At 52.4% G+C, this 15,004-nt stretch overlaps 6 protein-coding genes across 6 annotated transcripts; 5 read left to right on the forward strand and 1 right to left on the reverse strand.

Annotated features, from left to right (window-relative positions):
- Positions 1 to 1,089: 1,089 nt before the first annotated feature.
- Positions 1,090 to 1,670, forward strand: PtrM4_115280 (uncharacterized protein; the record flags this gene model as incomplete). Its single annotated transcript, XM_001934915.2, has 2 exons — positions 1,090 to 1,437; positions 1,497 to 1,670. The coding sequence occupies 2 exons, from the start codon at positions 1,090 to 1,092 to the stop codon at positions 1,668 to 1,670; spliced, it is 522 nt and encodes a 173-aa protein (XP_001934950.1).
- A 626-nt stretch (positions 1,671 to 2,296) lies between these two features.
- PtrM4_115290 (Atrophin-1 domain containing protein) lies at positions 2,297 to 4,281 on the forward strand (the record flags this gene model as incomplete). Its single annotated transcript, XM_066108163.1, has 5 exons — positions 2,297 to 2,654; positions 2,706 to 3,208; positions 3,265 to 3,457; positions 3,612 to 3,696; positions 4,071 to 4,281. 5 exons carry the CDS (start codon positions 2,297 to 2,299, stop codon positions 4,279 to 4,281), a joined length of 1,350 nt encoding a protein of 449 aa, XP_065961348.1.
- Positions 4,282 to 4,536: 255 nt separating this feature from the next.
- On the reverse strand, positions 4,537 to 6,195 carry PtrM4_115300 (WD40 repeat protein; the record flags this gene model as incomplete). Its single annotated transcript, XM_001934917.2, has 5 exons — positions 4,537 to 5,022; positions 5,069 to 5,666; positions 5,716 to 5,945; positions 5,996 to 6,057; positions 6,126 to 6,195. The coding sequence occupies 5 exons, from the start codon at positions 6,193 to 6,195 to the stop codon at positions 4,537 to 4,539; spliced, it is 1,446 nt and encodes a 481-aa protein (XP_001934952.1).
- Positions 6,196 to 6,835: 640 nt separating this feature from the next.
- On the forward strand, positions 6,836 to 12,198 carry PtrM4_115310 (RpoC, DNA-directed RNA polymerase, beta' subunit- subunit; the record flags this gene model as incomplete). The annotated part of the gene is made up of 3 exons (XM_001934918.1): positions 6,836 to 7,192; positions 7,260 to 12,115; positions 12,183 to 12,198. 3 exons carry the CDS (start codon positions 6,836 to 6,838, stop codon positions 12,196 to 12,198), a joined length of 5,229 nt encoding a protein of 1,742 aa, XP_001934953.1.
- A 1,310-nt stretch (positions 12,199 to 13,508) lies between these two features.
- On the forward strand, positions 13,509 to 14,222 carry PtrM4_115320 (uncharacterized protein; the record flags this gene model as incomplete). The annotated part of the gene is made up of 1 exon (XM_001934919.1): positions 13,509 to 14,222. The coding sequence occupies one exon, from the start codon at positions 13,509 to 13,511 to the stop codon at positions 14,220 to 14,222; it is 714 nt and encodes a 237-aa protein (XP_001934954.1).
- A 24-nt stretch (positions 14,223 to 14,246) lies between these two features.
- Positions 14,247 to 14,641, forward strand: PtrM4_115330 (uncharacterized protein; the record flags this gene model as incomplete). The annotated part of the gene is made up of 3 exons (XM_001934920.1): positions 14,247 to 14,322; positions 14,371 to 14,577; positions 14,628 to 14,641. The coding sequence occupies 3 exons, from the start codon at positions 14,247 to 14,249 to the stop codon at positions 14,639 to 14,641; spliced, it is 297 nt and encodes a 98-aa protein (XP_001934955.1).
- Between the last annotated feature and the right edge of the window lie 363 nt (positions 14,642 to 15,004).

A 15,004-nucleotide genomic window follows, 5' to 3' on the forward strand; every position in this document is an offset into this window, starting at 1 on the left:
GGCGTCTACGCCGCAATATCAGTGTTGTTGAAAAGTGGGTATGGCTGGTCTTGTTCGCGGCAGAAAACCGTTGTGGATGAGGTGTTGTGCAACGTTTATAAGCGCCGTGCAAGCTGATCCATGCAGCTACTGGTGCAGACATGCAAATGCCATGCCAGTTGTAGCAGCCGTAAGCGTGTTTGGGACACGGGTTAGATTAGCCAGATGCACCCGCGTGAGGGGTCATGGTAAGCGATGAGCTGTTGTGCTTGCGCGGTCGGGTAGTTGATAGGGAAAGCCTATGATTGCACGCTTTCGCCAAGCACGTCGGGACGACTCGAGGATCAAGATCGCCGAGACGAAGCCCAAGAAAAACCGACATGCAGGAGAAGCTTGTCCGACACAGGTATGCCCCGAGCTCAGTGCCTTGTTTTGCGGGAGCCAGAGACGGCGGATGCGGAATATGGCGGGGCCGTCGTAGCTGACAGAAGGGAAGGCTCCACCTGCTAAATCTCTGACGCGTCAACGTTCCATCACCAACACATCCTTGACACATGTCCGGATAGTGCCGTGATATCGCAACAATACTTTTCCAAAGGATGTAGTGCCCATCCTTCCGCTTGACTTGCCCTTTTGTTGCCTGAGGAACAGTGTGGTATCATGCACCTGATTTCACCTGGAATGCAGTCAATGGCAATCGGAATATTGACCCTCCGCATTCCATGTGTGTGGTACCACACCCTCTGACAGTTGTTTGTATGATCTGGAAATCTTGACAACTACAAGTTGGACCACTCCAAACATGTGTATAGGTAAGAGGGAGTCTGCCAGGTAAACGAGATCACACCGCTCATGCTCACTCTGGTCACATAGACACAGTGAGTCCATGGGCGGCAAGTTGGGAGGTGTTGTATTCCTATAACTTGCCTACCATCATGTTGTACACCTCATTCCTTTGTCATTCTCGATCAAGCACTGTAAACAAATCAACATGCCTCGTCATATCATAAATGAGACTCATCCTGGTCTTCCTCTCATCTTGTATCATGAGCTGATTTCATTCGCTTGCTTTACCATCTCAATCACACTCCTTTATACCTTTACTTCAACATGAGATCTGATCTTTGGCTATTTGCTACGCTTGGCCTCGCCGATGCCTGGGTATTGAGCCCACGCCAGACTCGAGCTTCTCCTCCTTCTCCTTCTACCACTCTTTGGCACCCGAAGACTAATCATCCCGAGTTCTTCAGTCTCCGGGTCGATATTCCCGCAGGGTGCAGTCCCGATGCCACTACAGGCAGTGACAACAACTTTGGAGATGGTGATGCGGCTGATTGCACGTTTGTCAACTATGCGATTCGACTGGAGAATGGCATTGCAATTGCCACTCCTTACAACCAATGGTGGGACCCTAAGCTGCCCATCATGTTCGTAGACGATGACACCAAGCTGTATACTGTAAGCCTTGCCAATCGTTCCATGGCCAGCATTGAAAGCCAGCTGACAGACATATACAGGTCAGCGAGCAGCCCCTGGAGTTTTACATCGACACAGCTATGGGTGCGTTGCGCTACGTTCCTGTGGGATGGCTTCCACCAAACTCGATTTCCACCAGCTTCTATCACACCGGAAACAACCTACTCGGTGTAGTCGGTCCCAGCACTGCTTTCCTGAGCTGGCCCTCTACCTAAGGTGTAACTGGCAACGCCTTGTACGACGCGCCGTGGTGGCTCTGCCCTCTCAGACGTACAGGACAATACCAAGTTTTTGTCAACAACAACAATTTTGGTCTGAGCAATTCTGAAGATAGTTCTTCAGGTGTATCCAAAGATGCACAAAGATGTCAGGTGGTATCGTTTGCTGCAATCAACGCCAATCCATGGGCGAGGAGCCAGTCTGCCCCACTTTCATGAACGGGCAAATACTGAGTGCCCGTTGCACATTGCTCATTTTACAATTATCTTCTGCTCCTCTTAGTCTTATTATTATTCTCTCTTGATACTCATGTTGACTCCTCGTATGTCATTCATACGCTGTTTTGTACGTTAGATGGAATCCAATCTATAGCAGCTCCTGACTCGCATTCACCTTCACTCCCACTTGTTGCTCGCGAACGCGATGGCTACTTGCAATTGCACTCACTCTCACTTATGCGTCAACACGCGTTTGCTCCACGCGCTAGCGCCTTGCTGTCTACAATTGCACCTCTGAATTTTCGTCTTCTACTCTACGCAACGGCACCTCGCACTGAAAACTCTACTTAGCAACGCTCCGCACATCACCACAGTAGCATCACAAGTACAGCATTGCAACAGCTATGGACTTCCCTCACACCCAGCTTCAGGCCAGCATAGTTGCGAGGGTGTATCTGACGACTGGAGTGCCTTCGATCTACGGTCAACCTAATATGCGTGAAGGCTCGAGTGACGGCGAAGGTTCTATCAGACAGCACTCCTTGAAGAGCTCGAGTAGTCTCCGAAACCTTGGAAGTCTCTTCGGACGCAGCCGCACCAGTGTGGCAGGCAGCAGTACCCAGCTGGCCTCCATTGCGGGCGCTGACCACGAGGATGACGACACAAGCGCAACGACTGAGCGCTATCACGAGCCAGTCATCTTCGAGGATGAGACTGAATCATCGCACGAAAGCATAGGCGAGGGCGAAATCGGAGAGCAAAGTAAGTATAGTGCATTCACTGACGCAAACACCCAAACTGACAAAGTCGCAGTCACCTTCCAAGATGCACTTCGTTATCAAGATGACGATAGACATAACCACCAAGGTCTCTTCGAACGTCGTCACCAAGCCACAGTCGGAAGGCAAGGTCAAGATCAAGTCCAGTGCCCCCAAGTATCCATACCCGATGATTCTATCACTTTCGGTCGTTCTACCAGGCTCAAGGTCAAGCCCACCACCACCATCGATGGTGCCAGCATGTACGGAGCAGACTTTGATGTCGCAGCTGCCCTCAGATCTCTCGAAGCCCATATGGCAAAGGAGACCTCAGAGGAGACCAATCCCGAGGAAGTTAGCGACAATCTCTACCAGCACTCGCGCCCAGCATCCCTACATGTCACTCTCTCGTCGAACGATCTCGAACGTCTCACAAAAGAGCTCTACGAACAGACCATTGCTGACGTTCACCTCTCTCTCTTTGCCTTCTGGATAAATACCAGCCCTGAGAACTATCATGTGGCAAGGAAGCATGTCCGCGAACTCGGCTGCGATAAGGTAACTAATTAGTCTTTCCATTCAACATTCAGTTCACTTCAGCTAACAAACCATAGGGCTACATCCCTTGCCGGTTGACTAACTTAGCCGTCCGGCACCTACTGACCGAGACAGAGGTATCCAGGCCTGAGTATGTGCATCCAAAGCACTGCCACTATCACAACGCTGCCCTTACAACCACCTCCTCCCACCACACTGCCAACCTATCTGGACTGAAAATCTGGATACTCATTGTTACGGAGACTGACCGTTTGTGTATAGGATGCCACATCCCGTCCTCAATGACGAGGCCTCTCGAGCCGAGCGGGCTGTCGACCCACTCGGGGGCAGTCGTCCGGGTCGTCTGAACCCGGCGCTGCCCCGGGTCGACAGGCTCCCGCCGGCTCTGAGAGAGCTGAATCAGAAGAGGAGTCGGGCGGCGTTGCGCTCCGCGTCGATGGCGACGATGGCGTCGTCGTCGTCGACGCGGAGCAGGTATCCACCGGATAGTAAGTTCTTTCCATGTCCTCCTCCAGGTCCGAACTGGACATGAAAGAAACAAAAGCTAATATTACGCTGTAGCCCCAGACCGGCCGCAGCCGCTGGCACCACGATCTGCCTCGGCGAACTTTCTTCCCACCATCTCCGCGAGCCCGATGCCCCCGGTCCCGCAACTGCCGCCCATCCACCGCTCCCCCTCCGGTCTCCTCTCGCTCTGGCCATCGAGCCCATGCCTGCCCTCGCGCCCTCTTCCCTCCCTCCCACGCGCCACCACCTCCTCTACGGCAATGCGGTGCGCCTCCGCCACCATGTTGGCCTCTCTGCCTGTGTCCAATCCCCCCGCCATGCCGGCACCACCTCCCATGGGCTTCACAGGTCCTAGTACGAATGTTGACAGCATCAACGCCAACATGGCTGGGCTAGGCCTGAACGATGCTGCATCTGAAGCAGAATCGGATGAGGATGACGAGTTCCGCTCCCGCCTGGCATCCATCTACGAGAGAATGGTCGTGGTCCAAGGACCGGAGGAGCTTGACGAGATTATGGAAGAGTTGAAGATTCTGAGGGCGTTGTGGGCTCCAAGGCGTGTTTGATAGCTCACTTTGATGGGCACATGGGTGAGCGAGGAGGACCTCAACGTAGATAGTCGCTGAGGATACTATACCAAAAATGTAATATATACCAACAGGCTACTGTTTTAAGTTGTGTGAGCTGTGGTCGAACACTGAAGTATAACAGGCTAAAGTGAAACCTCGGTCATGTGATGTGATGCATTGCTTTTGCGTACCTATGAATTACCCATCCCTCCTTCTGTAATACCACACTACCATGTGTGTATTCTTCATTCATCACCGCCGCCTCTTTGTACCGTTTTGAACTGCATGACCGTTAGCTCTGCGTGCCTCATCGCCGCTGACTGCCACCTCATCGTCATTCATCCACTCTCTTGCGGCACCAGGAGTACGTCGTCGGAACTGACCAGCGCCCACAGCTACCACTTCATCTTCGCTATCACTAGCCTCGATATCCAATAATACGGGCATCCTGAACTCTGCCTCTCCTACTGCTGATCCAAGTTCTGTGCCCGAAGCCTTGACAGGGTCCACTGTGAGCACGTCAACTTCTTCATCTTCTTGGTCTAGACGCCGCTTGTGGAGCTCCTCGAGAGGCTGGATGTCGAACTCGTCTTCGCGCTCAATGTACTCGACGTTTTCTTCTACTTCGACAAAGTCGGGGGCGAGGGCAGACCAACGCTGGGGCTGCAGGATGGACCAGAGCCAGATGCGGCCAGAGTCTACTCCGACAGCGGCGACGAAGGGACGGAAGGGGTGCCACTGTAAACATTAGCACATGTGTGATGTGAGTATCCGACGAACGTACCTCAACTACAGACAACTCCTCCTTGGTGCCTTCGAGGATCTTAACCAGACTTCCCTGTCCACGCTCCCAGACGTAGATGTGGTGGTTCATCCAGGTAGAAGCAGTGACGTATTCGCCGGTAGGGCTGAACGAGACATGGTTCCATGAGAGCCTTTGGACCAGATCCTGGAACTTGTGTTCGACTTCCAGTTGGAGAGTGTCAAAGTCCAACTTGGGGTCACTGAGGTCGGGGAGGTGGAGTGTCCTGACAATACGGTCGCTAGAGTTGAGCACGACGTCTCTGCCTGAGGGCGTCAAGCGGATGTATACAATGATGTTTGTGGTAACCCTGAAGGAGTAGCGTACTTGGTGTGTCTCTGTATCTATAATGTTCAGCCACCCCTTGTTTGTACCAGCGATGATGTGTTGGCCAGTCGGAGTAAAGAGAGTCATAGTCGTCGTTTGCTTCGCATCCTGAGCCGTCTGCTTCTCAGAGGCATTCTCGCGTTCAATGTCGGTTCGGTGGGGCGCGGATGACAGGGAGTGTTTGATGGGGACTTGGTCGGTCATGTCAACAATGACAGGTTGGTCTTCGAAGAGGGCGGCCACAAAGCACATGCTAGCTACAAGTTAGACAGTGCATTGGGACGTGCGATATGTGCGCCTACTGGTTCTTGGGGTGCAGCTCCGCTATGAAGATGGCTGCCTCGAAGCGGACAGTGCGCACCCGTGAGCCATCCTTCAGATCCCACAATACACATTTCCAGTCCTGGCCTGCGCTGAGGAGGTAGCGGTCGTTGGTCGACCAGCTGAGCGACTGAACTTGGCGCGTGTGGCCTCGGAGCTTGCGCGCGACGCCGTTGGTCTCAATGTCAAATATGACTACTATGCCGTCGTGCTGCGGTGCCATTAGCAGACGTCACATGTCCAGGGGCCATATTTGCGTACACGTCCGGATGCAAGCAGGTCGCCGCGGTGGCTGAAACGGATTGACGTTGAATGGCCGCTGCCTGTGCGTTGTGAGCCACTGTACTGCAGAAGCGTGACATGGTGCATCTATATCAATATCAAAACTCACGTAGACGACCGGTGATGACATCGGGGCAGTCCTGGGCAAGGACAAAGGGGTCAACCAAGGATAAATTCATGATGGCGCACTGCAGGCGGCGGGGTGTGCAGAGAAGAGTGCTCAATGTGCAGCATCTTCGCCGACGCGCCTTATACAGTCCATGCGCGCAGAGTGAAGGGAATCGCAAAAGCCCATGTCGGGCAATCCGCGGGCTTGGACTGGAATGAGGCTCCGCCGTCCGCATACGCACTAGCGGCCAAAGCTGGTGCCAAGACCCTTTGAGCCCTTCTGCCTTTGAGTAGGTGAAGACGGTCTCGCCAGCACGTCTCCCTCACCACCCACCACCCCGCCATCACCGCCGGCCGTTCTGCATTCCCAGAGCGCGTCTTTCTCTCCGTCGAACCCCATAGTGCTCAATAGGGCGCTTTTAATACGCGCGCTCGCCTCTCGCGTCGAGGCGCGACACGGCCAGCGAGCCCCCGGCCCCCCGTGCAGCCCTTTTTCTGCAGGCGCCCTTATCCAACTCGAAATCCTTCCAGCGCGCAGCGCGCACCCATTACTCTCGGCCCGCGACCACAGCAGGCGACATTGCTACGACGGCAGCCTTACTTACTACCTAATACACCGAGGAAGCGCCCCCCGTGGCCACCGCGACCGACGCCCGATAGAACGGCGTCCAGCGACTCCCTCACTCGCCACACTCCTTCAACACCGCCAACATGGCTCCCGGCGTGCCAGCAGTCTCGAAATGTCCGCTCCGGACCATCAAAGAGATCCAGTTCGGTCTGCTCTCGCCCGAGGAGATCAAGGCCATGAGCGTTGTCCATATCATCTACCCTGAGACCATGGACGAGCAGAAACAGAAGCCGCGTGAGCAGGGCCTTAACGACCCTAAGCTCGGTACCATCGACCGCATGTACCACTGCTCGACGTGCAAAGAAGACATTCAGGTCTGCCCCGGCCACTTTGGCCACATCGAGCTACACACGCCCGTCTTCCACGTTGGATTCGTCGTCAAGATCAAGAAGCTCCTCGAGACTGTGTGCCACACCTGTGGCCTGATCAAGGCTGACTTTGTAAGTCTTCCTGCGTGAAGACAGACATTTTCAGACGCGTGATTTCACATACTGACTGCAACATCAGAACCACCCCGATTGGATTGCCGCTACCAAGACAAAGGACGCAAAGAAGCGTTTCGACAAAATTTGGCGCATGTCGCGGACAAAGAGCACGTGCGACGCTGACGGCCCCGACAGTGGCAAGGACAAGATCCCCAAGATACCTCACGGTGGTTGCGGCAGTGCACAGCCTGACACCATTCGCAAAGATGGTCTCAAGCTCACCGCCACCTGGAAGCAGAAGAAGAAGGAAGATGATGATGGCTCAGGCGACCGCAAAGAAGTCATCACCCCCAAGCAAGCTCAGACCATCTTCAAGCTTATGACGGAAAACACGCTAGCACTGCTTGGCCTGAACGCTGACTATGCGCGCCCCGAGTGGATGATCCTCGATGTCTTGCCCGTACCTCCGCCGCCAGTGCGTCCTAGTATCTCCGTCGACGGTACTGGTCAGGGTATGCGTGGAGAGGACGATTTGACGTATAAGCTGGGTGACATCATCCGCGCAAACGGTCGCGTCGCCGAATGCCAGCAAGAGGGTTCACCTCAGCACGTCACTGCCGAGTTCGAAGCTCTTGTCCAGTACCATGTTGCGACATACATGGATAACGATGCCAACGGTGTCCCACAGGCCATGCAAAAGTCTGGTCGTCCTCTAAAGACCATCCGTGGTCGATTAAAGGGCAAGGAGGGCCGTCTCCGTGGTAACTTGATGGGCAAGCGTGTCGACTTCTCCGCACGTACTGTCATCACTGGTGACCCTAACCTGTCACTGGACCAAGTCGGTGTTCCCCGATCCATTGCCCGAACTCTCACATACCCCGAAGTCGTCACAAAGTTCAACATCAGCAAACTCACAAACTTGGTACGCAACGGTCCAAATCAGCATCCTGGTGCCAACTACGTCATCAAGGCCGACGGCGCCCGTCTCGACCTCAAGCACAACAAGAACCTGGACGATCTGCGGCTGCAATATGGCTGGAAAGTTGAGCGCCACATCAACGACGACGATGTCATTATCTTCAACCGTCAGCCCTCCCTTCACAAGGAGTCTATGATGGGTCATCGCGTCAAGGTCATGCCCTACTCCACCTTCCGTCTCAATCTCTCGGTCACATCTCCGTACAACGCCGATTTCGATGGTGACGAGATGAACCTCCACGTTCCTCAGAGCGACGAGACCCGTGCTGAGGTCCAGAACTTGTGCATGGTCCCGAAGCAAATTGTATCACCCCAGAAGAATCAGCCCTTGATGGGTATCGTGCAGGACACGCTTCTCGGTGTCTACAAGATGAGCCGTCGTGACAACTTCATCGGTATCGAACAAGTCATGCCCATTCTCATGTGGGTGCCTGATTGGGATGGCATTGTTCCAGAGCCTGCCATTCTCAAGCCTCGGCCTCTCTGGACCGGAAAGCAGCTCGTGAGCATGGCTTTCCCCAAAGAGGTCAACATTGAGAAGAAGGAGGATGATTCTTCACCTTCGCCGCAGAATGATATCCGGGACAAGAGTCTAATGATCAAGAGTGGTCAGCTGATCTATGGGCAAGTCACTAAGAAGATTGTTGGTGCTTCGGCAGGTGGTGTTATTCACATCATCTTCAACGAACTTGGCCCTGACGCGGCTGTCAAATTCTTCAACGCTTGCCAGCGTATTTGCAACTGGTGGCTGCTCCACCACGGCTTCAGTTTCGGTGTGGGTGATACCATTCCGGATCCTGCGACTTCAGAGAAGATTGCCGATGAAGTCCGGAAGTCCAGAGAAAAGGTGGAACAGATCATCGAGCAAGCAACTTTGGATGAGCTCGAGCCTATGCCCGGTATGACAATTCGTGGTACATTTGAGTCCAAGGTCCAGAAGTTCCTCAACGAAGCTCGTGAAGGTGGAGGTACTGCGGCTCAGACAAGTTTGAAGGACTTCAACAACGTTGTCCAGACTGTCGTTTCTGGTTCCAAGGGTTCCACTGTTAATATCTCCCAGATGGTGGCCCTTGTCGGTCAACAGGCTGTGGAAGGGCAGCGTATTCCATACGGCTTCAAGTACAGGACATTGCCACATTTCGCCAAAGACGACTATTCGCCCGAATCTCGTGGTTTCGTCGAGAACTCCTATCTCCGTGGTCTCACACCCTCCGAATTCTTTTTCCACGCTATGGCTGGTCGTGAGGGTTTGATCGATACCGCTGTCAAGACAGCCGAGACTGGATATATCCAACGTCGTTTGGTCAAGGCCCTCGAAGACGTTATGGTCAAGTACGATGGCACTGTTCGTAACTCCATGGGAGACATTGTTGAGTTCATCTACGGTGAAGATGGTCTTGACGGTGCCTATATCGAAAAACAGTCCATGGATACTATCATGTGCTCCGATGCTGACTTCGAGGCTGCGTACAAGCTGGATGTGTTAACTACTGATCAGCCCGAGATTCCTGTCTGGAAGCTTGAGGGCTCTCCCATGTTCCAAGGTGACGTGGACGTACAGCGAGCTCTCGACGAAGAGTTTGAGCAGATTAAGAACGATCGTGCTGTTCTTCGCGACACATTGAACGAGGAAGAGCTTGATAGCTTCCAATTGCCTCTCAACATCCAGCGGATGATCCGATCTGCTCAGGCTAGATTCGGCATTAACCCGGAAAAGGCTGTCAGCAACCTCACTCCTATTGAGGCGATTCAGCAGGTCCGCGAAACACTCGACCGGTTGATTGTCATTCGTGGTACCGATGAACTGTCGATAGAAGCGCAAAACAGCGCGACTCAACTCTTCAAAGCCCATCTTCGAGCTCGTCTCGCTTTCAAGAAGCTTGCTGTTCAGCACCGCCTAAACAAGGAGGCCCTGAAATACATCCTGGGAGAGCTCGAAGACCGTTTCCTCAAGGCCGCTGTTGCGCCTGGTGAGATGGTCGGTGTCCTTGCTGCACAGTCGATCGGTGAGCCTGCCACGCAAATGACACTCAACACTTTCCATTTTGCTGGTGTGTCTTCCAAGAACGTCACTCTCGGTGTACCGCGTCTCAAGGAAATTCTCAACGTCGCCGCCAACATCAAGACACCATCTATGCTTGTCCGTCAAATCAACAAGAAGGCCGACCAAGGAGATGCCAAGAAGTTGCGCAGTACGATTGAGCTTACAACTCTGCGCTCGTTGACACAGGCTGTCGAGCTTTACTACGATCCTGATATTCAGTCAACTAGAGTGGAAGATGACCAAGACATGGTTGAGTCCTACTTCATTCTACCCGAAGAGGACGAAGTCATCGAATCGCAGTCTAAATGGCTGCTTCGTATCATCCTCGACCGCAAGAAGTTGCTGGACAAGAGTATCACTATCGGCGAAGTTGCTGGAAAGATCAAGGAGGAGTTCAAGCCCAACCTCGCTGTTATCTTTAGTGATGAGAACGCAGATGAGCAGGTTATGCGCGTGCGTTTCATTTGGGATCAAAACCTCACGAAAGACGACGAGGATGAGGACGAGCGAGACGAACGATGGATGCGCAAACTTGAGCAGCATCTTCTCGACGATGTCACTCTACGTGGTGTACCCGGTGTTGAGCGTGCCTTTATCCGTGAACACTGCGTCACCAAGAAGAGGGATGACGGGTCGCTTTTGCACTCCAAGAGCAGCCCTGAGTGCAAAGAGTGGGTGCTCGACACCACCGGTACCGCCTTGGCCGAAGTACTGTCAATTCCAGGTGTGGATGCTACCACCACGTACTCTAACTCGTTCATCGAAATCCTTGCTGTGCTTGGTATTGAGGCAGCTCGAGCTGGTCTTCTTAAGGAATTGGGCATGGTCTTGTCCTTTGACGGTTCATATGTCAACCATCGTCACATGGCATTGCTCGTCGACATTATGTGCCAGCGTGGTGTCCTCATGGCCATCACTCGTCACGGCATCAACCGTAACGACACTGGAGCACTCATGCGTTGTTCGTTCGAAGAGACTGTCGAGATTCTTCTCGAAGCTGCTGGCTTTGGTGAACTCGATGACTGCCGCGGTGTGTCTGAGAACATCATGCTGGGTCAACTCGCGCCCATGGGTACTGGAGAATTCGATGTTGTCATGGACAATGGCATGCTTCTCACCATGGTCGAGGATAACTCCAAGATGATGGGAGGTGCCGCTGGTGCAGGAACCTATCTGAGTGACGGTGCGGCCACGCCTTACGACTTAGGCTCTCCTACGTATGAAGGAGGAATGGGTATGGGCGGGGGATACGACCAAGTGTCCTTCTCGCCTATGGCTGCTGCAGGTGGCGGTGACGATCAAGGTGGCTTTACTGCGTATGGAGGTAGTTATGGTAGCGGTGGCTTCAGCCCCTATGATGGAGGGCGAAGCCCAGGTGGCTCAGGCTTTACCGGCATGTCTCCAGGATTTACCAGCCCTGTCTCGCCAGGCTTCTCTCCCACTTCGCCTGGTTACTCGCCTACTTCACCAGGAACCGCCAGCCCGCGCTTCGCTGCAACGTCGCCGGGTTACATGGCGTCGCCTACGTCCCCACACTACTCTCCAACTTCGCCGCGATACGGTTCGCCTACATCACCGTCGTACTCGCCCACGTCTCCGGCTGGTTACTCGCCCACGTCGCCTCAATACTCTCCTACATCACCCAACTACAGTCCGACGTCGCCAACGTTCATGGGAGGAGCGACATCCCCAGCGTACAGCCCTACATCGCCGCAGTACAGTCCGACATCACCTCAGTACAGCCCGACCAGCCCACAGTACCAAGCCACCAGCGATCGTCGTAGCCCGACATCGCCAACGTCTCCCCAGTACAGCCCGACCTCGCCCCGCTACTCGCCAACGAGCCCGGCAGGATCCTTCTCTCCGACGTCACCCCGGTACAGCCCGACATCTCCAGGGCCTGCATATTCCCCAACGTAAGTACCCTTTGGTCATAGTTGTAGACTTCTCTTTGTTATGAAGCATACGCTAATCATCTTACAGATCTCCGAAGCAATAGTTGGATATGTTGGTGCAGGAACTCTTCTTTCTTCACTGTACTGTATGAAAATCTGTTCTCTTTCCTTGAGAATCTTGGGTGAGATCTTGGTGAAGTCGAGCGAGCAAGCTGTCCATTCTGTCTGCCTGCTATCCCCCTTCGTCGAAAGCTCAACCACCTGATTCTACCGTTTCACCCCCCCAACACACGGCTGGTCTCGTACGGCAGTTCAACGCAGTTCGCAATGTGGTCGTTCCTTTGAGTAGGCCCACGTCCGCCCAGGCAAACTAGTCTTTCTCTGCAACACGAAACCAAACCAAATTTGTACAACACCAGCCGTCTATTACCTACACAAGCCGTACCCGCAAAGTCCGGCACCCAAAAACCTGCTTTTTCTCTGCGCATCAAGATTGGATCCTTTCCCTGTCCTGCATACAAACAGCCCCATCTTGCGGGGACTACACATTACGGCGTTCTTGCTTCTTAATACGAAAGGGGAGATCTCACCGGCTGAAAAAAACTTGCGATGGCGTTTTTGGGGCATTATATCTGGGGTCTTGTGTCTTTCTTTTTCTTTTACACAAACAAGACCATGGGACTCTTCTTCGCAAGAGCCTGTTATTCTTCTCAAATCTCAGTCTATCTCCGAGTCTTGTCAAGACGAGAAAATATATATGATTGTTCTCTTTCCAGTTTTCAGTCTGTTTTGCCCTGCATAAATTGTGCGATATCTTGAGGGCATTTTTCTTTTTGATAGTATGTTTTGTTTTTTGTTTCAGATGGTGGACGCGCAAGATGGACTAGATGTGACAGTGAGAAGGGGGATATGTGAAATGGGAGAAGATGACACTGTCTGTGCGTTTTTTAATGAGAATGGATGAGTATGTTCTTCTGGCAGTTTATGCGCTGAATGAATGGATAATTGAGAAAATTGATGAAAGTCGAATCAGCCGTATATTGTGTAGTTTTGCTCTGTGTGTGAGTGAAGGAGATGTAATGACGTGATATGCATCGGGTTTGTTAACCCAATCGCAATAGAATAACCATGGTACTAAGCTGATGTTGGGCATGCTTATGATACTATATTGAGAATCGGTTCTCGTTGGAGTAGAAGACGGCAGTGATCGGCAATGTCTAAGTGGCGGTCAACGTGATAAGACACAATATGTACATGTACGAGTGAAGTGCATGGCTTACCCCGCAATCCTACTATGACTCCGGGTGAATACCGTCCCTCCCAAGCCATCATATCATTCTCTTTTTCTCATTCTCTTCCTCGTAGAAGCTTCCCTTGCTCCACTGCACAGAGCGGATTCAGCCTTGCAGCCATAATGGCACAATATTATGTGCCCTTGCACACGACCTTGTTTATGCCTTCTGGTGAACTAGAAGGTCTTTCAGCATACTTTGACTGCATTCCTCATTACTTATTCCGCACCTCTTCGCCTCGATCCAGCGGCACCACCACTGATACATGTGTCACGTCGTCTGCGATAAGATATGGCATAGACCAGAGTGACATCTTAGGTCGAGACAGGGAAGAAGCCGCGGAGATGCTTAAGAATCATTTGTTGTGGAAGAGTTGTACACCCGATAACCTAATGTCATGGACGAACTCGTTTCTCTTCGCTGTCCAACACGCCATATGGCGAGAGGAGACTGATCGACCAGCTTCACCACCAGAGAAAATATATATCACAAGTCTGGATACTCGAAAGACACCGCGAGGAGCGTTCTTACCCGCTACCGTGTTACTCGAAGCGTTCAACATTGGAAGTACGGGCAAATTGCGACATGAATATTATCACGGCGAATATCTCTCACAGGGCACGCTATCCAGTAATGCGATCATAACAACTACGCTAGCCGAGTTGATTGATCATGGCTTATACAAGTTATATCCTCCATTTGCCGAAGTTAGGGAGAGAGACCGGCTCTTTCTCCGTGTTCAACAGCTCCGAGAAACCTTCACGGAGACACCAGAAGTGCCAACTGACGAGGAGATCAACAATGCACAGTGGTTATCTGCCGTTTGTTTCATCTAAGCCCACATCTGTCCTGTGATCATGATGACCCTGTTGTCACTCAAACCGCGCTACCGCCTGGAGCCCAAGATCCTGAAAGCATTCAAAGATAACGTATGGGGTAAGTAGCGGCCCTAGTTATCAGGTTCTCAATTCTAACGGTTAGTAGGGACGTTCCTGTCAGTTGATGACCTCGAGTGCTACAGAACAGCATCAGCACATGTTCCTGAGCATAGGCAGTTTACAGACATGATGCATGACGTCTACGCGTATATACAACGCTGTGAACAAATCGAAGATGCCGGCATTCCTGCGGCTGCATCCGACCCACTGGAGGAAATGCTTGGCCTATCGAGTTCCCTGGGTCAGTTGAATTGTAAGATATCCCATGTGAGAATTTACGAAGCAGGTAGCTGACTATAGCAGTGACGCACGATTAATTTGGTCTCAACACCTCAGGATTCCGAGAGCCGGGAGATTCTCATGTTCATTGGTGATTGGCTTGACTTTTCCGCGATGGAGTTGGGGAGACTGATCATCGACGGTTGCAGATGCCACCGGGTAGTGAGCTTACAGTCTTTGAAAGTTGTAGGCAGCGTAATTTTACTACAGAAGGTGTGAGAAGGGTATGTGTTGAGTAACACGACCCCAGATGACATGGCGAAGACAGAAAAGAGTAGATAAGTGTTTGGTGGGGTTAAGGCTCGGCGGCTGCGAGATGAGATAATGGGGATAGTGATTATCGGCTACTTATAACTACCGTATTTAATAATACTTTGATGATGGGAAAACATAGATACCCG

Source organism: Pyrenophora tritici-repentis, chromosome 6 (genome assembly GCF_003171515.1).
Source record: "Pyrenophora tritici-repentis strain M4 chromosome 6, whole genome shotgun sequence".
Classification (NCBI taxonomy): domain Eukaryota; kingdom Fungi; phylum Ascomycota; class Dothideomycetes; order Pleosporales; family Pleosporaceae; genus Pyrenophora; species Pyrenophora tritici-repentis.